The sequence below is a fragment of the Rhipicephalus sanguineus genome, chromosome 6 (assembly GCF_013339695.2).
Source record: "Rhipicephalus sanguineus isolate Rsan-2018 chromosome 6, BIME_Rsan_1.4, whole genome shotgun sequence".
Classification (NCBI taxonomy): domain Eukaryota; kingdom Metazoa; phylum Arthropoda; class Arachnida; order Ixodida; family Ixodidae; genus Rhipicephalus; species Rhipicephalus sanguineus.
The window spans coordinates 107,702,753-107,715,752 of record NC_051181.1 but is presented as its reverse complement, the minus strand read 5'-3'; the positions used below and the strand labels follow the sequence as shown (position 1 = coordinate 107,715,752).

The 13,000-nt window shown below is 46.3% G+C and overlaps 1 protein-coding gene across 50 annotated transcripts; it reads left to right on the top strand.

Moving 5' to 3' along the window:
• The first annotated feature begins 1,864 nt into the window (after positions 1-1,864).
• LOC119396124 (uncharacterized) lies at positions 1,865-9,706 on the top strand. Of its 50 annotated transcripts, none has more exons than XM_049416968.1 (5): positions 1,865-2,042; positions 5,917-6,648; positions 7,189-7,257; positions 7,573-9,048; positions 9,555-9,706. In XM_049416968.1, exons 1-5 carry the CDS (start codon positions 2,006-2,008, stop codon positions 9,608-9,610), a joined length of 2,370 nt encoding a protein of 789 aa, XP_049272925.1. In that variant the 5' UTR covers positions 1,865-2,005; the 3' UTR covers positions 9,611-9,706. The 50 variants fall into 50 exon arrangements, with proteins under 50 accessions (XP_049272925.1, XP_049272926.1, XP_049272923.1 ...); XM_049416969.1 differs by lacking the exon at positions 7,189-7,257 and adding an exon at positions 6,829-6,897; XM_049416966.1 differs by having other exon boundaries at positions 5,917-6,738.
• The last annotated feature ends 3,294 nt before the right edge of the window (positions 9,707-13,000 follow it).

Below are 13,000 nucleotides of genomic sequence, written 5' to 3'. Positions count from 1 at the left end.
GAAACATCCTTGAATGACTAAAGTCCTTAACATGCAATAAACAGTATGTTTTTTGTAAGTAGAATCTTAATAGAAAAGAATAAAACCGTTTAACGGAAGCGCATTGAAAGTTTATTTGGTACAATGCAAGTATTACCACGAAAGAAATAAAATTATCCCGTTGTCTCAGAAAAACGGCGTCAAGTGCAGCAGGCATGAGCTCTGAATGTAATCGCTTTTGTTTTCTGCATGCATGTTCTACAGCTTATAGACAGAAACGTTCACGAGGCGATCCCTATGCAATGCCGTGACACAAAAATATGTTCTTGTAGAAAGCATTCCGACAAAGGTGCGGATTTCTCCTTCGTCCAAATCGGGATTAAAATGTTGGAATAATCAATGAAAGTTAAGGCCGGGGGAGGGGCAGGGGGGAGGGGGGGAGGGGGGGCAAGTGACACGGTAGGGGTGAAAGATAAGTTACGAAATGATCTCCTGTGATAACCGACATGAGAATAGAGTATTTCGTGCAGAAGCGTAATGTCGTACGTGTTTGTTCCCATTCGCATGGTAGAAATATCCTTTCCTGTCTAGTGTCTTGTTTTCTTCTGTTGCAACATCGCCTATTCGCAATATAGCTACTTCGACACCCAGCGTGATTGTAAGGCGGGATGCTTGCGTGTGCTCGCTTTAATAGACCACACGCGTACATCCTCCCATAAGCTGCGACCATTTCGCAGCTGCCAAAGAAAAATGCACGGAAATGTTATGGAAGTCTCCTGTCAGGGGCGTAGCCAGGGGGGGGGGGTGAGGGGGTTCAACCCCCCCCCCCGAAATTTTTAAGTTTTGCTTTCGTATCTATACACGCACACATACAAACGCACGCACGAACATACATAAAGTATGGTTGAACCCCCCCCCCCGAAAATATTTCTGGCTACGTCCCATGTCTCCTGTAAACAGTTGTTTCCGAAATTCTGTGTTACTTGGACATGATAAACTTGGCAAGTGATTAGACCAATGGCACACCTAGGACGCTTCATTTAGTAACACGCTGAGACCAGAACGAAAAAGAGACAAAAAACTATACCGTAAAGAGCCAGTTCCGTCTGACGTCACACAAGCACCCTTGCATGGACCCATCTATCATTGCCCAGTGCATGCTTAATTAACGCTGTAATGCTTGAATAGCCGCGTCTAGGTTTATGTCTAAAGTTTTCGCTTCGCACTGCTACCCACTAGGCTCTGTATCCTGTGGGCACTAAATGAATTGGGAACGATTCATGGACAGTCAAGCCTGGATTCGAAGTCAGCTTGACACCGCTTCACGCATGAATTATTCTACCTTTTTTTTCTGCTATAGTTGTTAGGATTATTTACTGCAGCTAAGAACCTATTTCAAGTCTACACACTCTGATCATAATACTTTTATTTTTTCTACTACACATGCCAGGAGACAGAAAGAATCGCTTCGGATATCGCACGTGCGCATGTACAAGGCCTCATCGATCGCAAAGCGGCAATTTAGAAAAGGGACAATTTTTCTAACGCACAAGGTAGTAGAACCGACACAATACGAGCCGCTTGCGCTAAAGCGCGAAAAAACCTATTCGCTTTGTAGTATTGTACGGCTCGCAAATGTTCTCCGCGGTACAATGGAATCAGTGCAGTGCTGAAGCCAGTGAAAAAAAATTCATACAGCTGCCACCGGAATATCCAATAAGGTAGCCCCATAAAAAAAAACGTATTCAACGTGAAAAATGGGACGCGAAAAGGAAATCGCCAGCTTCATTTTTATCGTCTTTTTAATTCGCCCGCACGCCCTACGCGATACCGCCAGTGGATTGTTACAAAAACAATGCCCTCGTGGCGCCTCTCATAAGTTCCTTTCCTCGACCAAAGGTAGTGCCAACTTAAAAAATAAGACGACAGTGGATATAAAAGCCACAGCTAGGTCCTTTACAGAGCACCTTTCCTTGGCGACAGACAATACACATCCCACGGCCGGAGGTCGCCTAACCACGGCAACATGAAGCTCTTCAGTGCTCTCGCACTACTATCACTGGGTAAGACGGCTTTGATCGCTGTTAACGCGACAGAAACGGTTCATACGAGAACACGAGCCCCGCGACGAAGTCACACGCAGTGGATTTTGGCAGCGTCCCGGGGACAGTCCTGCAGACGAAGAGCAGGCGCAACGCGCATAGCTCAAATTTTGAACAGATTGTTGAGCAATCGCCTTTCTCTTTCTCCAAGTTTTTTTTTTTCCGGACAGTACTAACCTAGCGATTTCGCCACATTCTACGCTTTGCTAGCTAAAGTTATCGCCGTTATTTTCTGGTTGCTTGGCTCAAGGCTTTTCCAGTCAGCGAATCAGCTCATTAACCACGTTCAAAACAATAAGGAAGGTACGAGAGAAGCCCTTTTTCTATGGGTTAAAATCTCACTTTATTCTTATTTTATCTTTTTATTCGCGTATTCAGGCTTCAGCCTTGAATATGGAATTGTGAAATCGCGTATACGCCGCTGCGATAAGCAATATATATAGAGAGAGAGAGATAGGGAGAGAGTAGAAGTAAAGCTTGAGAAAGGGCAAAAAAAAACAAGATGTGATGGGGACTCCAAGTCCAGAGCGCCACTGGTTTGAGCATCTCACTGAGATGGGTTCAGGAATGCCAACCGGCTGTCCTGTGCCTCATCCACAAGCCGTGCCTCCCACTGCCTCAGAAATCCCTTTTTTTTTTTTGTAAATGTGTGAGCGCATCTTCTCGTACCTGTGAATGTGACGCGTGGCAATGCAGGCTTCTTTTCGCTGCCCCTCGAATTTTTGTTTTAGCTTGTTTTTGTTTTAGCGCTTGTTTCGAATCGGTGCCAGCCCGTCGCCCGCCGTCTTGTCAATCTTGGATGGTGCTTGCCAAACTGCTGTCTTCTCTTTGCTGTTCCGAAATATATATTGCAGTCCGTTGAAGGCCCGCGCGCGGCTGTTCAGGCTCTCGGATACTTAGTACTCGAGCTATTTGGTCCACACGAAAACGTGGAGGAGAAATACGATTCTTCGATAAGCTATCACACACCATCTTAGCTACAAGGCATTGCCTTACCTTTACATTACTGTAAAGAAGACCTGTTACCTAAGTCAGGGCAAGCTTTTAAAAACATGCCAGTTACGAAAACTTGTTTTCCAGTGTCCTCTTGAGCGACTCCGGGCATTTTTTATATGAGCTCAGGTGATTAAAAGTAATTAGTTAGCCCTAAAATTTACTCCTACTTCAAACGCAACATCTTTCACGAGAAAGTTCTAGAGCCTATTAGTTAGTGCCCAAACAATTTTCTTTCCCTGTAATAGCGACTACGTTTTTGACATTTCTGGACTGAAAGGGAAATGCCTAAGATTAGAAAACGTACCATAGGAGTGGGCATTTCTGCGAATTGGCATTTGTACGCAACAACATCAGTGCCCTGAGGCATGTCACCTGAATGCGATCGATGTTGGATGCGCAGAGATGACGTGTGAGCACACCACTAGCGAATAACTGCCGGCCACACCTTTCGTTTTCGATACATCGTCATCCGACAATTAGACCTCCTCGACCTGCCAGTTTCCTGTCAGCAGTGACAAAGCCGACCGATCTTCGAGAATAGATGTGCACCGCTTATAGCACATCTCAATTGCCCATTTCAGTTCATCGCTTCAACTGACAAGCTATGCCGAAAAAACTGAAACCTAAGACCATTGCATTTCAATGTATCTCCTTTCCTCGAGGCCTCCCCATGACTACAGCCCGCTTACAGCATCGCTAATTCGTTCGTAGCATGCTCGAGACCACTGATGTCACTGCGCACAAGCGGCTATTCTCATAGTACCTTTCAATTGCTTTTTATAAGCCCTTAAAAATTAAGACAACTGTTGCTGTTTCCACGAAAACGAATTATTTGGACACCAATTCAGGAATTGTAAATTTCTTCACAGAAGAGCTTGCGTTTAAAGCAATACCTTGAAATCTCACTAATTAATTATTGTCGAATAACTGCCTGCACTTGTTTTTAAGTTACTCTCGAGTCGGTTACGAGGAGAGTAAACGATCCAAATTTGGTTACACTGTCGTAACGTGTACATAAATTTTTGAAACCTGGCCCGAATTATCTGAACGAATCTGCATATTATGAGCAGTGCCCAAAAAACACAAGAAAGAAATTGAAAGAAATAACAAGAGCTAACCCATGTACGATGTAATTGTTATCCTGGGGAACACAAAGACTTTACTAAACGGAATAATTGGGCGGCGCAAAACCCCGACAAATGTTTCACATAAGTCACTTGAGATGCATAATGAATCCTCAAATATCGTGCCAAATTCGGTCAACCCTCAAGATGAAGTGAGGAGTTTCGTTCTTATTTTATCAATCATGGCAACGGATTATGAAAGAAAAAGGAGTGTACGCGGGTACTCTTTTTGATGTAAGCCCTAAATCATAAGCATTGTATAACACCAAAAACCACACACTTGCAAGGAACGTTGTTGCAAAAGCTTCTGCAATATTTAAATATGTTCAAATCAGTGAAGGGCAACCAGCGAGAATTTTTTTTAAATGTACAAGGCTTAGCAAATGGTAGAAATTCTTACTTGAAGAACGGGTCAGTCGCCGCACCTCTAAGTCAAAAAGCGTGAAGGAAAAAGCCGCCAACCCAGAAGCTTACTAGAAGAAACTTGCAACACATCTTCCCTCATTGACACAGCCTGCTGGGTACACCTGTCATCAGCGATGTAGTATGTTATGAAACTTCTTCAGTAGTCTTCAGCTGTTAGAATTTAGCCGAGGAAAATTCAGGTTGAAACACAAACCTGAATTCAATTAATTTCACGTGCTAGATGGCAGTGGCCTAACCGCAGAACTGCCGAGTATCTTTTGTTCATCTGCGTTTGTTTTGTTGTTATTGTTTTTTAAGAATCTTAGGTATGAATGATATGCACTCGCCATGTTGTCGTTTATGCGATTCTGTCGTTCATTCTAATGCTTAAACATGGAAACATTTAGCCTCCGCAAAGTCAATAAACTTAAATGATGTCTATAAACACTTCCACACGGCAGAAAATTTTCAAAAAGGGGGATTGCGCATCTTGAAGCCTATTCTGTCTACTTTTACACGTATCATATGTTTCATGCGTTAATTTACATCAATTAAAACAAAATATTCCGCGGTGTACGAAGTTTAAACAAATGAGAATGAGCTTCGCGTAGAAACGCATGAAGACATAGAATTACTAAAATGCACGACATATCGTACAAGTTTTTAAATGTCATCAAGAACAGTCATGATACGGTAATGCAGAAAGTCGACATAAGAATCAGCCTATGTTCGAGGATAATTAGTATACTCCAGCTTGGGTCACAATGACCTGCAGTATTTGGAAATAATTTTTAACTCACTTTCGCAAAGTTAGTTGTCACCAGATACAATATAAGTTGCACGCTGCAAGCACCCTCAATGCTGTAGCAGCACACATAATTTGCTTGCTATGCTTTTGGAATATTCATATATATATATATATATATATATATATATATATATATATATATATATATATATATATATATATATATATATATATATATATATATATATATATATATATATATATTGAGATTTGCGAATAATAATTTTGCATACGTGCAGTGCGCTGACCCTCTTATATTGCGGTGATTATAAGCAGTCCAGCACGACGGCAGTTTACAATGTGGTTTAAATATGGTTTCCCCAGGTTGGTGCATGTATTTTTATTAATGTAATTCTGCCTACACTAAATTCTTCTCGCCTGTTTGCGTCCGTCGATGTTGTTTCTGTCGTGCCTTGTCCTTTGCTGCGCCATAGTGTCAGCAAAGCATTGTGCGTCAGTTTGCCAGCAACGCATGCTAATTATTTTTTCGTTCACTCCATAGCCATTCCGGCCTGCCTTGGTGCCGGAGTCAAGACAATTGTCAGAGGAGGTGCCGCCCTACCCGGAACAGTAGCTGTAGCACCACTAAGTTCACTGCCCACCCCCCCTGCTGTCACCACCCAAGCGTGGTCAGTTCCGTCACCGGTCCGACCGTTAGTACAGTCGGCCCAAGCGTCACAGGCGGGCTCACCGGCACTGGCGTCGGAGGTGTGCCCGGATCCCTCACTGGATCTTTGGGCGGTCTCTCTGGCTCTTACCCTGGCTCCCTCGGTGGGCTCGGCGGCGGCTACTGGGGAAGCTACCCTGGCTACTTGGGTGGATCACTGGGCGGCCTCTATGGATCGTACCCCGGTGGCTACGGTGGATACCTCGGTGGCCTTTCCGGATCCTACCCTGGCTACTACGGAGGATCACTGGGCGGCCTTTATGGATCTTACCCCGGTGGCTTCGGTGGATACCATCGGTGGCCTTTCCGGATCCTACCCTGGCTACTTCGGTCGATCACTGGGCGGCCTTTATGGATCGTACCCCGGTGGCTTCGGTGGATACCTCGGTGGCCTTTCCGGATCCTACCCTGGCTACTTCGGAGGATCACTGGGCGGCCTTTATGGATCGTACCCCGGTGGCTTCGGTGGTTACCTGGGTGGCCTTTCCGGATACTACCCCGGAAGATTTGGTGGAGCTCTGAGTGGCCTCTTCGGATCCTATCCCGGTAGCTTTGGTGGAGTCCTAGGTCGCCTTTCTGGATCCTACCCAGGAAGCCTTAGCGGGCTTCTCGGTGGTGCCTACGGTTCCTATCCTGGTAGCTTTGGTGGATACCTCGGTGGCCTTTCCGGATACTACCCCGGAAGGTTTGGTGGAGCTCTGAGTGGCCTCTTCGGATCCTATCCCGGTAGCTTTGGTGGAGTCCTAGGTCGCCTTTCTGGATCCTATCCAGGAAGCCTTAGCGGACTTCTGGGTGGTGTCTACGGTTCCTATCCTGGTAGCTTTGGTGGATACCTCGGTGGCCTTTCCGGATACTACCCCGGAAGGTTTGGTGGAGCTCTGAGTGGCCTCTTCGGATCCTATCCCGGTAGCTTTGGTGGAGTCCTAGGTCGTCTTTCTGGATCCTACCCAGGAAGCCTTAGCGGACTTCTGGGTGGCGTCTACGGATCCTATCCCGGTAGCTTGGGTGGATACCTGGGTGGTCTTTCCGGATACTACCCCGGAAGCATTGGTGGAGCTCTGAGTGGCCTCTTGGGATCCTATCCCGGTGCCTTTGGTTCAGTCCTAGGTCGCCTATCTGGATCCTACCCAGGAAGCCTTAGCGGACTTCTGGGTGGTGTCTACGGTTCCTATCCTGGTAGCTTTGGTGGATACCTTGGTGGCCTTTCCGGATACTACCCCGGAAGGTTTGGTGGAGCTCTGAGTGGCCTCTTCGGATCCTATCCCGGTAGCTTTGGTGGAATCCTAGGTCGCCTTTCTGGATCCTACCCAGGAAGCCTTAGCGGACTTCTGGGTGGCGTCTACGGATCCTATCCTGGTAGCTTTGGTGGATACCTGGGTGGCCTTTCCGGATACTACCCCGGAAGCTTTGGTGGAGCTCTAAGTGGCCTCCTCGGTTCCTATCCCGGTAGCTTTGGTGGAGTCCTAGGTCGCCTTTCTGGATTCTACCCAGGAAGCCTTAGTGGACTTCTGGGTGGTGTCTACGGATCCTATCCTGGTAGCTTTGGTGGATACCTGGGTGGCCTTTCTGGATACTACCCCGGAAGATTTGGTGGAGCTCTGAGTGGCCTCTTCGGATCCTATCCTGGTAGCTTTGGTGGATACTTGGGTGGCCTTTCCGGATACTACCCCGGAAGATTTGGTGGAGCTCTGAGTGGCCTCCTCGGATCCTATCCCGGTAGCTTTGGCGGAGTCCTAGGTCGCCTTTCTGGATCCTACCCAGGAAGCCTTAGCGGACTTCTGGGTGGTGTCTACGGATCATATCCTGGTAGCTTTGGTGGATACCTGGGTGGCCTTTCCGGATACTACCCCGGAAGACTTGGTGGAGCTCTGAGTGGTCTCTTCGGATCCTATCCCGGTAGCTTTGGTGGAGTCCTAGGTCGCCTTTCTGGATTCTACCCAGGAAGCCTTAGCGGACTTCTGGGTGGTGTCTACGGATCCTATCCTGGTAGCTTCGGTGGATACCTGGGTGGCCTTTCTGGATACTACCCCGGAAGATTTGGTGGAGCTCTTAGTGGCCTCTACGGATCCTATCCTGGTAGCTTTGGTGGATACCTGGGTGGCCTTTCCGGATACTACCCCGGAAGACTTGGTGGAGCTCTGAGTGGTCTCTTCGGATCCTATCCCGGTAGCTTTGGTGGAGTCCTAGGTCGCCTTTCTGGATTCTACCCAGGAAGCCTTAGCGGACTTCTGGGTGGTGTCTACGGATCCTATCCTGGTAGCTTCGGTGGATACCTGGGTGGCCTTTCTGGATACTACCCCGGAAGATTTGGTGGAGCTCTGAGTGGCCTCTACGGATCCTATCCTGGTAGTTTTGGCGGATATCTTGGTGGTCTTTCTGGATACTACCCCAGAAGTTATGGTGGATCTCTGAGCAGTCTGTACGGTTCCTACCCCGGTAGCTACGGTGGGTACCTCGGTGGCCTTTACGGTTCCTACCCTGGAGGCTATGGTGGATTGGGTGGCCTGTTCGGAGGCTTCCCTGGTTACGGCGACCGCAGTCTTGGCAGCCTGTTCGGCAGAGGAGCTTACCCTGGTTTCTACGGAGCTACCACATTGAACCTCATCGGCAACCACAACTTTGGCCTTCTCGGACGATACCCACCTCCACCTGGTCTTGGAGCCGTCGAGCGCCGGGGGCGATTCCTACCTCATCCCGTTGACATCCGCACTACCACTGACCCCGTAACTGGCCACCCCATGGTTCAGGCTGTCTACTTTGGAAACCTGCGTGAGCGCATTGTGCCTGTACCAATCCCAATTGTACAGGATGTCCCATATCCAGTACCAGTCCCCGTCCCACAGCCGTACCCAGTTCCACGCCCTGTCACTTTCCAAGTGCCCGTCCCAGTAGCACACCCAGTGCCAGTCCACACTAACACCGAAGTGCACAAGACCGACGTTGTGGCCGCCACTCCACAAGGCGCAGGTATGTCGTGACAGTATTTATATAACTTGACCTCTTTTGGTACTTGAGCTTAGCAATATGAATATAGAGTGAAATAGACTTGTACTCTGCCCTATACGAGGGCACCGTATGTCATACAGGCTGCAACAAATCTTAGCTCAACTGAACATCTTAACGACGTTATTTTCACTTTTAGCTTAAGCCAGACGTACAGAAATATTAGTTTTTTATTTATGTTAAACCAGGCCTATACATATTCACTGATTCGTCCGAAAAAAGGGCATTTGGTGAAAAAGAGAGCCCGTCAAGGGAAGCTGTGCAGTCGTATAACAATAGCCGTGATATATTGCATTTCCTTGATCAGGCTACGCCTTCTAGCGGTGTTTGTGCATTCACAAGGTCATCGCCGTGGAGCTGACGGTAGCTGCGTCGGTCCGCTTTCTATCGCGTACTGTCGCCGCCTTTCGCTACGCTCATCAAAGAATGTCTTCTAACCCTTTCTTCTTTTGATTTTTCTTCGATTCCAGTTCTCCTCGACCGTCAAGTCACTGGCATCCGACCAGGTGCCACCACCACCGTGTAAAGAACGCCCAAGGACAAAATCAAGTCGCTTCAGTTCACTCCACGGATCGGCCATTAAATGTGTATTCGAAATAAACGAAATTTTATCTGAAGAAAATCGGTGTCTCGATTCCGGATTTGTAACGTCCTTTACATGCCACAACGGCGCTCAGATAATTTTTTGTAAACGTATTCTTCTATATACAGCGATGCACTGAAGAACAGCACGTCTTCTTCCGGCATTACCGCTTCGATACGATCACCTAAGACCGTACCATTCAAAACGCAACAATATCGGCTTCGGGCGTCTGAGCAATCGATTTTTAATAATACTATCTAGGATTTTACGTGCCAAAGCCACGATGTGATTATGAGGCACACTGTAGTGGAGGGCTCCGGAAATTTCGACCATCTAACGTTCTCTCTCTAATGTGCACTGACGTCCCACAGTACACAGGCCTCTAGGATTTCGCCTCCATCACAATGCGACCACCACGGCCGGGATCAAACTCTCAACTTTCGGGTCAGCAGCCGAGCACCGTCACCACTGTACCACCGAGGAGGACCAATTGATATCTCTAGTGTCTGAGACTGCAACGATGCAAACACATACCTTAAAATTGTTATGTGTAGTTTTGAGTAGTGAAATCCTAAATGTAAAAACCTGCCAAGTGCCCAACAATGAATCAGTTTCTACAATTTCGAACGTTTTAACATCAAGAAACCTATTCGACAAACATTTTGAAAAAGGGAGATGGTGCGTCATTGGTACCCAGGTTTTTCATGAAGTAAAAAAAAAAGATAGTATGATCGTCTAGAAGTCACGTAGTCACAAATCCCCAGAAATATTCCAAAAAAGTAAACAAAGAAAACGCAGCGGATTTCAGCCGTTCTTTGCTTGGAAATAATTCAAGTTCGACCGCAGCATTCCCCACAGTGAGTACCACGATCTTCGCTTACTTGTTTTTGCAGTGTTAATCAAAGAATCGCATTCACTTATTACGACGAACTGGAGTAAATCTTCGTGGTTATACGTTGCTTTGAAGCGTTGAAGGAGCGCAGTCATAAATAATTTATTCTTTTGAGTTCACAAGTGACAAGGAAGCAATTAGATATTCAGTACATTGTTCGAGAGGTAACTATAAATATCAGGCGGTGCAGAGACAACCGTATGGATTAGGCTAAGGTGCGATGTTCCTTTTCTGCCTTCTGTCCTCGATCGCGACAAATGTCCTTGTCAGTCGTGACCGAAACGATGGACGGATGAGTAAGCCAAATAACAACGTAAGAGCCTTCCCAGCAGTGATCAACAGGAACAGAAAAAAAAAATCGGTTACGGCAAGAAGTGGTTCATGCGCCCCTGCGACAATTTACAGCTTACCCATATTCTTGATATTAGGTACACAATAACCAATGGCAGTACTAATGTAACGGGCCGAAATTTAGAAGATAACAACAAGACTTCAAATCGAGCAAAAGAATGCGCGACGCCCAGTCCGCTGAACGTCATAAACACAGTGCCAACAAGCAACGTTAAAGGGGCCCTGCAACACTTTTTAAGAGGCAACAGCATATCACTAATGCGCAGCACGCGGGAGGGAATTTACCAGTAAGTTTCAGTGTCAGTTATGCATTGCTCTCTTCGCTCGACAAACAATAAGGGCAATCTGGCTTATGACGTCAATTTGGTGTACGTCCATTGGCTGACTTGAGCATCGTGATCTGCATAGTTACCGCGGCTGCCGGCAGGTGCCGCGACGTGTCTGCGCTGCGCTCTAGAGTGCTATAATTACACTCGTTATAGAATTACACCATCGCACTCGTGATCACACTGAAAGTGAGCAGCGCCTTCAAAGATAAGTGCTCAAGGTCATGACAGCGGACTTTGATGACTACTTGGAAAAGTATTGCAGGGCCCCTTTAAGCTCCCCGAAACTTTGCTGTATGGTGTGAACAAGTCTATCTGTCCAAATAGTGAACTGTCGACTCCGTTTGCTCTTCCACTACAGAGATTTATATACAGACTCCCAATACACGCTGAACACGTCTCCCCTCCCCTCTAAGAGACAGGCACTTATCCAGGAAAAAAATTACGCTGATCCCATGGTAATCGCTTTCAGAAATCTTTACTCTTTGCGTAGACACGACCGTATGTTTTCGTATCTGCAACCGCCGACGCTCATATTAAGAACTTGCTTCCCTTCGTTCGAAAAGCCTAAAGTTTCTGTAATAAAATGAAAACACTAAAGGCTGTCCTTATGGCTCTGCAATTTTCTGACGTGGTGACAGAATGCAATGGATGTTTAAATATAGTACTGATATTATCATAATACCCCCCCCCCCCCGTCAGAATCTTTCAGAGCCCTGTATACCCCCTCTTACCCTCCATCCGGCCCTTTTTCCTTTTTTCGCCCATGCTACTTACACACCACATCGATATACTAAAATGAATAGTACTTTATACACAATTAAATGGCAGATATTATTAGGGTGCGGACTTGTACATGTTACAGGTAATAAGTGACCAATTACAATTAAAATTACATCATTTAAATGTAATTGATAACAGCGGTCAATTACAGCCGCACAAAAATAACTGAGCAATTAGAGAGGTGTAATCGATTACTTTGGGTTACTTTCCTTCAAAATTTTATTGCCATAACACAATAACACAAGTTCACTAAAACTACGACGAACTACTGTAACTACAACGAATTACTGTGGCTTGCATGGTACATAGAAGGCTGGAGGCTTGCGTGAAGACTTGGAGGCTTACTGTGGCTTCTGCGGTATAGTGTTACATGCTGTTAACTTTCAACAGGAGTTGTTCTTCAATGTTGTCGTCACTGATTCTTCCACCTTTCCCAAGAGGTCAGCTGCTACAATGAACACTCTAAGTGCATGCGCTGAAGGGAAGGGCGGTATTATAACGTAGGAACACGTTGTGCCCCACTCGTAGTTGCGCAGTGCTTCGGTGCTACTGTCCATGTCCTCTACTGAAGTGTCGCGCTTCGCTGTTCCTGGCGCTCGGTAAGGCATTCCAGGTAAGGCCAAGGAAACGGTGGGACAATAGGCTTTGTACGGGCTCCCCGAATGACAGTGCGGAAAGCCCTACAGAGCAGGGAGTCCCTACAGAGCGGTTGCATATTTTTCGGGACAGGAACTGCCGTAGAAGACTGGTTACAACTTGATTTTGGAAAAAAGAAAGAAATTGATTACCGGTAATCAATTACAAGAAAATGTAACTAAATTACCAAGAACGTTACTGCTTTCAAAAATGCAATCAATTATATTACAAAGTTAAGAGAAAATATAATTAATTACAAGTAACTGATTACTTTTAACGCGTTACGTGCAACTCTCTTTGGGTGCATGCTTTTTTTTTTTAGGTGCGAAGCACCTTAGGAGCGCG

Coding starts and splice junctions, on each gene's coding strand:
- LOC119396124 (XM_037663217.2), top strand. CDS start 2,006: ATGAAGCTCTTCAGTGCTCTCGCACTACTATCACTGG. Junction 2,043..5,916: donor TCTCGCACTACTATCACTGG/GTAAGACGGCTT, acceptor TTCACTCCATAG/CCATTCCGGCCTGCCTTGGT. Junction 9,049..9,554: donor CGCCACTCCACAAGGCGCAG/GTATGTCGTGAC, acceptor CTTCGATTCCAG/TTCTCCTCGACCGTCAAGTC.